The 7,711-nt window shown below is 61.3% G+C and overlaps 2 protein-coding genes across 2 annotated transcripts in view; one reads left to right on the forward strand and one right to left on the reverse strand.

The window, feature by feature from the left end:
• The window catches only part of LRRC47 (leucine rich repeat containing 47), a 12,260-nt gene extending 7,370 nt beyond the window's left edge, over nucleotides 1-4,890 (forward strand). Inside the window, exons 2-7 of the mRNA XM_024760287.1 lie at nucleotides 25-483; nucleotides 1,089-1,205; nucleotides 1,834-1,949; nucleotides 2,372-2,474; nucleotides 2,731-2,820; nucleotides 2,974-4,890. Of these exons, the coding sequence (XP_024616055.1) occupies nucleotides 25-483; nucleotides 1,089-1,205; nucleotides 1,834-1,949; nucleotides 2,372-2,474; nucleotides 2,731-2,820; nucleotides 2,974-3,222 (1,134 nt within the window). The 3' untranslated portion in view covers nucleotides 3,223-4,890. The remainder of the gene's footprint in view (nucleotides 1-24; nucleotides 484-1,088; nucleotides 1,206-1,833; nucleotides 1,950-2,371; nucleotides 2,475-2,730; nucleotides 2,821-2,973) is intronic.
• Nucleotides 4,891-6,764: 1,874 nt separating this feature from the next.
• Nucleotides 6,765-7,711, reverse strand: part of SMIM1 (small integral membrane protein 1 (Vel blood group)) — a 3,375-nt gene continuing 2,428 nt past the window's right edge. The window contains exon 3 of the mRNA XM_024760299.1: nucleotides 6,765-7,704. Coding sequence (XP_024616067.1) covers nucleotides 7,578-7,704 — 127 coding nt within the window. The 3' untranslated portion in view covers nucleotides 6,765-7,577. The remainder of the gene's footprint in view (nucleotides 7,705-7,711) is intronic.

The raw sequence follows: 7,711 nt of genomic DNA on the forward strand, positions 1-7,711 counted from the left end.
GATGCGTCCTGGTCTCCCTCGCAGACGCTGGACCTGTCCAACAACCAGCTGAGTGAGATCCCAGCAGAGCTGGCCGACTGCCCCAGGCTCAAGGACATCAACTTCCGGGGGAACAGGCTGCGGGACAAGCGCCTGGAGAAGATGGTCAGCGGCTGCCAGACCAGGTCCATCTTGGAGTACCTGCGTGCTGGGGGCCGCGGGGGCTGCCGGAGCCGGGGCAAGGCCGAGGGCCCCGACAGGGAGGAGGCGCGGAGGAAGCGGCGGGAGCGGAGGAAGAGGGAGTGCGGCGAGGGCGAGGAGGCGTGGGTGGACGAGGCCAGCCGGCTGCTGCTGCGGGTCCTGCACGTGGCCGAGAACCCGGCCCCGCTGACGGTCAGGGTGAGCCCCGGGGTCGGGGACGTGCGGCCCTTCATCGTGGGCGCCGTGGTGCGGGGCATGGACCTGCAGCCCGGGAATGCGCTCAAGCGCTTCCTCTCCTCCCAGGTGGGTGCCCGCGGCCGCGATGGGACTTAGTCTCTGCTGTGCGCGTGGGTTTCTGACTTCCGCAATAGGTGACATGTTCAGTGTCACGTGAGTGTTAAAATCGTCAGCTCTTGCCAACGTGTTCTTGGGTGACTTGTTTAGTTTTTGTGAAGTTTCAGCTAGACAAACTCAGAGTTTGTTCTTCTGTGAAGTCTGCCCAGCTTTTAAAGCAAAAAGCACATCCTTGCACGTGGGCAACCCCGAGCGTGGCCTGCGGGGCTGAGGCTGTACGTGCATGTGGGGAGGAAGCCAAGCCAGGAGCTCAGAACTGGGAGATCAGTGTTTTGGAGGAAACGCTTGCTGGGGTTGTTTTCCTTTTGAAGTCACACTTCTGTTTATTCAGTCATCAGTTTCAGCTCGAGATGGGTTCTTTGAAGTCTCAAGCATTGCACAGTAGAGTTAGGGCAGAAGAAATTCTGCTGATAAGCAGATACCAGCTTTCCAGCCGAGGTTCCACGAAATAAATACTTGGCTGGGGAGGCTGCTCCGGGGGCGCTGGGGTGGCGGGGGCTTGCCCTCCGGCCTTGGCATGCTGAGCTCTGCCTGCCCTTGAACTTGTATTGCAGACAAAGCTGCACGAGGACCTTTGTGAGAAGAGGACGGTGGCCACCATCGCAACCCACGACCTCAGAGCCATCCGGGGGCCCCTGCTGTATGCCACCCGCCCCCCAGAAGACCTCAGGGTGAGGCCACGCATCCCGGTGTTTGCAGTTTGAGTGTTCCCTGTGTGTTTTTCAAAAAATACACATGCAGGTGGTTGAGTCAGACCATTTTGGCTAGAATCTGGCCCTTTTCTGCCCCCAGCAGGAACATAAAATAAAGCAGGTTGTGCTGACAGTTCCTTTCAAAAGTAAACTCATCAAAGGAGGTGGTGATTTGAAAGTGGTTTCCTTCACCTGCTCGCTAACTTTTAACCAGAAATTGTGGTTTATATCCCAGTCGCAAACGCCCTGATCTGAGGTTGACCGCAGTGTGAGTTCTGCCAAGGCCCTGCTCCTGGTCTCTCGGGTTCCGCATGAGGCACCTTGGGCCCCCGGTGGAGGAGTGTTCCCAGGGGGCTGGCTCCGGCCGCTGGCCCCATCTCTTCCCTCGGCCTCCTCAGAACCACAGGCGTGGAGCCGCGGCTGTGCATTAGGCGGGTTTCAGATTCAGCCCCCGGGGTGACCTCTGAAGGCACAGTGTATCTGCACGTGACATGGGGACAGCCTCTATCCTCAGCCCGCTGGACGTCCGCCTGGAGGACTGTCAGCTCTCAGAAGCCTCCCGCTGGGATCCCCAGCGACGGGCCAACGTGCGGTGTCCACCCCGTAGATCGTCCCCTTGGGGCGCCGGGAAGTCAAGGCCAAGGACCTGGTGCGGCAGCTGCAGCTGGAGGCGGAGGAGCACAGGAAGCAGAAGAAGAGGCAGAACGTGTCGGGCCTGCACAGGTGGGGCCCCTTTCATCAGCCGGTGCCATTGCGGGCGCTCCCGCAGCTGCCCGAACTCGGGAGACCTCCCCAGCGTTCGTTCAGTCTCCTCTACACCGTAGCCCCGTGTCGCGTGGCTTCAGAGAAGCAGGTGCCAGGAGTGCAGGCCTTGTGTTGTCTCAGAGGGGGGCCCTCGGCATGTGCACCAGGTGCGCAGGGAGAGCGCACCACGGATGAGGGGCAGCCAGGCCTGCTGTACTTGATCCAGGTCAGGCTCGGCTGGCTCGGGCGCCGAGGAGGCCTCGCGAACATCTCCTCTGAATTGGCTTGTGTCACGTGCCCTTGACCTGACACCTACTGTGTGCAGAGAACTGCGATTCGTCCACTCACCTTTAGGTGTGTTTCCACAGCTGTGCCTGTTATCGGTATTTCTTCTCACCCAGGTACCTTCACCTGCTGGACGGGAAGGAGCATTACCCGTGCCTCGTGGATGCAAACGGCGACGTGATTTCTTTCCCGCCCATAACAAACAGCGAGAAGACGAAGGTGGGTGGTGCCAGCATCTGGCACCTTTGAGACCGCGTCACGTGTCGTGTTCACACGTGTGGCTGTGTGTGCTCGCTGCCGACCATGACTCGCCATGTGTGCCGCACCCCGGTGTCTGTCTCCCCTCAGGCGGGCGACAGTCCAGATTTGTGTGACACCGTCTTACAGGGTTTTGTGCAGATTAGACCTTGCAGTTGCTGGGGTCTGCTTGTGATAACTTGATTCTTTCCTGAAATCTGTCTAATTTCTGTTGAAGATTAAGAAAACCACTTGTGACCTGTTTCTGGAAGTGACGAGCGCCACCAGCCTGCAGATTTGCAAGGACATCATGGATGCCCTCATCCTGGTGAGCGTCCTGCCCCGCCCATCCTGCCCACCGAGGCTCTGGCCCCACGGGACAGACGGCGCGTCCGCTGCCCTTTGCCATCTGGGTGACGGCAGCCTGTCTTCCCTGGGTTGCCTCTAATCTCTCAGTTGAAAAGATATTTTTCATTTGCAGAAAATGGCAGAAATCAACAAGTACACTTTGGAAAACAAAGACGAAGGTTCCCTCTCCGACCACGAAGTCGATGCCATTCCTGGACAAGTCCCGGGCCCCAGGGCGACTCCCGGTGCTGAGCAGGCCGGGAGCACCCCGCTGGTGGTGGAGCAGGTCCGGGTGGTGGATGAGGAGGGCCACCTGAAGGTGGTGTATCCGTCCAAGACGGACCTGGACCTCGCCGCCGCCCATGTGACTGTGCTCCGCTGACAGCCGGGCCACTGCCTCAGGCTGCCAGGGAGGCACTGTCAGGCGCACTGGCTCTGCAGGGCTTCCGTGTGGTCATATTGAATTATTCTTTCACCTCGGTAGTTTGTAAGATATATGCATTCTCTGTTCAGTTTTCCAGTCGATTCTGTCGTAGGGGGTGCCACGCTGACATGCGCTCAAGTCATTTCACCTTCACAGCACCGAATTGACTCTGCCAGTGCTTTTCATGAAATCACTTGAATATTGGAACTAACTGCTCACAGGGTTCTGAAATCATGTAGCCACACAGCAAATCAGTGTATTCACAGGGGGAAAGGACACTGTAATTGGTGTGAATATTTAGTTCTAAGTTGAGAGGCTGAACGACGTGCATTTTGCCGAGCTGCACGGTTATTTTTCTACAACACGATGTCTTCTGAAGTCCTACAGTTCCAGCACTGCAGCTTAGAAATGTGGGGTGTCATGGTTTCCAGTTGTTATAAACCGTAATCTTTTTATAAAAACATTTTTTAACGTGACCTTAGAATTGGCAAAATCATTTTTCTTACTGCTGCTGTAGGATGCTTTGGGGGTGGGAGGCAGGGCATCCGGGAGCGATGGCCCAACTCGCCTGCTGCACTGGCCGGACTTCGGGAGGGCAGGGGCGTCAGTCGACTAAACCAGCACCAGGGCCGTGAGGTGTCACACCTGCGTCTGGAGGTCAGTGTGCAGCTTTCCCACTGCAAAACAGGCTTCCATGCTCAGACAGGGCGGTCAACCGTCGTCAGCTTGCTCCAGGACCTGGGTGGCGGTGACTGGAGGAGGCATGGGGAGTTTGATGCCAGGAATCATGGAGCGTGTGCCGGACAAGGGGGTCTCAGCATCTGGCATTCTAGGTATTTCCAGCTCTGAGTCGGCAGTTCACTGACCTCACTGCTCCAGGAGCAGCCGGCACAGGAAAAACCGACCCGCCAGCTTTTTCTTGTTGAGTGAACGCGTGCTCCATGGTCTTTGACCTGCAAAGGACAGTTTATGTGTTTTGTCAAAATGACAGGCGGCTGGCAGGCATGTGCGAGAGCCCCCCCCGGACCCAGGCATGTAGCGGTCAGAGCCAGACCCGCGTGAGGCCCACACCCCACACGCCAGGCCTGCTGTACAACCACGTGGGTTCCCCAGGGCCCGGCCAGCCCTCCTCGAAGGACATGGCGGGGCTGCCTTGACACCTACCTGACCCAGCTCTCCGGTCACTGCCAGGGCTGCCCTTTGTCGGCCCTGGGGCAGCCGTGCCTAACTGGGCTGAAGTGGACACCAGGTGACGGTGTTCCCCAAACCTACCTGACATCTGGGTGCATCGGTGGCTCAGGGTTGTCACTTCATGATCCTCGGGCCATCAAGGCCACAGATGCTGCGGCTGACGTGGGCGTGGGCGTCACGGCGAAGCCCTGCTGGGAGCTCCGGGTTGGGGCCGCAGCTGAGCTGCCCTCTTGGCACCAGGCTGTGGCTTCAGCGGCCGCGTGGCACCAGGTCTGGGGCGCCTTGATGTTGGGGAGCAGCCGGCCCTGCTGCTCTTCTCTGGTGCAGTTTGATTCCGTGTGAGGTTTGGAAACGTATTCAACTTAGAGCAGAAAACCGCTTTGACGTTTCTTTTTCTTTGTCAGCCGACCCTCTAATAAAAACATTTAGAAGGAACATCGCGGTTCCTTCCGCGTGAGTCCTTCCTGGGATTTCTGGAGATGCGTGTTGGAAGTGTCTGTGGGGAAGCTGAGGACCTGGGACCCTCTTGCCAGCAAAGAGTGAGAGGCAGTTATCTCCTGTCACTCGGGCCTGGCCCAGAGAAGCTGCTGCCCTTGATCCCTGGGTCCTGGGCACCTGCTCCTGTAGCATCACCAGGTGGACCCCACCCCGGGGCTTTCCCAAAGGGGTCAAGTTCCTGGGACCCGCTTCCAGCAGACCACCCCAATCCTGAACCTCCTGTGGGAGAGGAGGCCAAGGGTCCTGTCCTGTCCTCTCCCAACCCTCCCAGGGCTGTCGGGACGCCACCTCCACTCCGGCCACTCGGGTCCAGCTGGGGCCCCGGGGCATGTCTCTCTGAGGTGGCCCGTGTGGGGGAGTGTGCCCCACGTGCCCCTGCCTGTAGCCCCCCACCTGCATGGGCCAGGCATCCGGTGCCAGTAGGGCCTGGGGCAGGGGGCGCTGCGCATCCCCCAGGCTCTGGGCTGGTGCACCCAGCTCTCCATGCTGTGACCTGCTTGGCCGTGGGGCACACAGGGCGTGGCCAGCCAGATCCAGGCCAGACCCCAGCACCGTCCACGGCCCACGGCCACCCGTAAGGTTCCCCCCGGTCCTGGGGAGCAGGCTTCGTGAGGACCCTGGGTGTCACCCAGCGGTGCCGGGCTGAGCCGGACAGGCTCCGAGGTCACTTCCTCTTCCCCCCCGCTCCCGCTGCTGGCTGCCCCTCCTTGCTCCGTCCCAGTCACATGTGACCTGTCCATCGCAGACCTGCCCCTCACCAGGGGCTACTTGGGGAATGCGGCCCTGGAGCCGAAGAGACCTCGGAGGGAGTGGGGGGCAGGGGCAGCGGGGGCCCCTCCCTCCTCCCTCTGTCCCGCGCCCTCGCTCCACTCCTGGCCGAGGCTGCACTGGGCCTCGGGGAGGGTCAGCCCTTGCACCTCCAGCGACGACCGCCGACTGCTGAGAGCCCCCGGAGGCCACGCAGCCAGGCCAGTGACCCCTGCCCACCTCCCCACACCCTCCACCGTCCTGAGATGGCCAGAGGGGACTCCAACTGGGGTGCTAGGCTGAGGCCCCCTCCCTGGCTGTGGCCAAGCAAGTGGGGGCAGAGTCTCTCAGGAGACAGGTGCTGAGGCACAGAGACCAGGGCGGCTGGGACAGACCCTCCACCACTGCCCTTAACCTGTTTGCCCTGCCCCCTGCCCCACAGCAGGCCCTGCTGAAGCACCGCTGCTGGGAGACCGCAGCCCAGCAGCGGGCTCAGAGCCAGGGATCACCTAGGTGGTGCAGCCCCACCTCACGCCCGCCCGGCCCGGGCAGACTTGCAGTGGGCCCGCTGTGCCCTAGGCCAGTCCCGTGGGGTCTCTGCCCTCCCTGCCAGCTCGGCCTCTGACACCCAGGTTTGCTATGAGCCATAGGGATCCTGACTGTCCCTCGTCTCCTGCCCTCAGTTCTGGGCAGTTCTGGGGTGAGGACCAATTCCCTAAGAAGGTGTTTCTGGCAAGGGGTCTGCGGGGTCTGGGGTGTGAGTTCACAGCAGGCGAGGGCCAAGCGAGCTGGAGCAGAGCCGGCAAGGCGCTGTCCATGGTCAGGGGAGGCAGGAGCAGGTCCAGCCACATGCGCGCCCGCAGGCCTGCCTCTGTGCTCCCACCTCCCGGGAGAGGGCCTGGCCGGGACGGGGCACATCCCAAGGCCCAGAGCCAACGGGAGGCTCACAGGCCCTTTCCCAGGCCTCCCGGCCGCTGTCCAGATGCCCTCCAGCTGCCCTCACATCAGGGGCCGTGAGTCACGCACGCCTTGCCGGGGAGACCCACGGGAGACACCGTCATCCGTGTTTTCATTCAACAGAAATTTAATGACGACCTCCGTGTGCAGGGTCTGGGCCTCCTACAGGGTGCCAGCGGAGGGGCCGGGCTCCTGCAGGGCCCACTCTGTGAGGTGGACAGCCCTGGGGAACGTGTCCACCTCCCTGGAGGGAAGATGCAGAGGTGGGTCTGGGACGAGGGCTAAGGCCCCTCTACCCAGGAAATGACTCAGCACCCGGGGAGGGTGGATGTACAGAGGGACACACATACACCCCCTCAGAGCCATCCTTTCACAAATGGGAGTCAGAAGGGCCAGAGAGGGCAGGGGTCTGGTCAGGGCCACACAGCTCCGCACAATGCCCACCCAGGGATGACCCCACCCTGGGGCTGCCAGGCCTGTGCCCTCGGCTGCGGGGAGAAGGGGCGCTCTTGGGGCCCTGGACTGAGGGCCTAGCCTGGGTGTATCCTGCAGCCCCAGCTCAGGCTGGGCCCGGTCTCCCAGCCACGTGGGCCCCTGGGTGGCTCTGTGTGCCAGGCGTGCACGTGTGTGTCCTTGTGTACCCGTGTCCCTGTTTGGCTGTACGCCTGTGGCTGCCTGTGACAGCTGTGCACAGTGGTGTCCCCGTGAGCTTGAGGCCAATACGTGTGTCCCCTGTGCCCCTGGAGCCTGTGCACTGGTCGGGGGGAGAGTGTCTGTGTGCGTGGTGAGGGGCTGTGTACACAGAGGGAGCCTGTGTATAGAGAGGAGGGTCTGTGTATGTGGGAGTCCGTGCACACAGAGGGGTTCTCGCACACGGGGTGTCCCTCCGAGCCCACGCCCCTGGGTGCTCTGGGCAGCGCTCATTTGCACTTGCGCACGAAGTAGCCGGTGATGTAGCCCAGGGTGAACACGACCCAGAAGAGGGCCACTCCACCCAGCACCTTCAAGGAGATGCCCAGCTTGCCCGAGCACAGCCTCCGGGAGACCCTAGAGT

The sequence above is a fragment of the Neophocaena asiaeorientalis genome, unplaced genomic scaffold, assembly GCF_003031525.2.
Source record: "Neophocaena asiaeorientalis asiaeorientalis breed wild unplaced genomic scaffold, Neophocaena_asiaeorientalis_V1.1 scaffold489, whole genome shotgun sequence".
Lineage (NCBI taxonomy): Eukaryota > Metazoa > Chordata > Mammalia > Artiodactyla > Phocoenidae > Neophocaena > Neophocaena asiaeorientalis.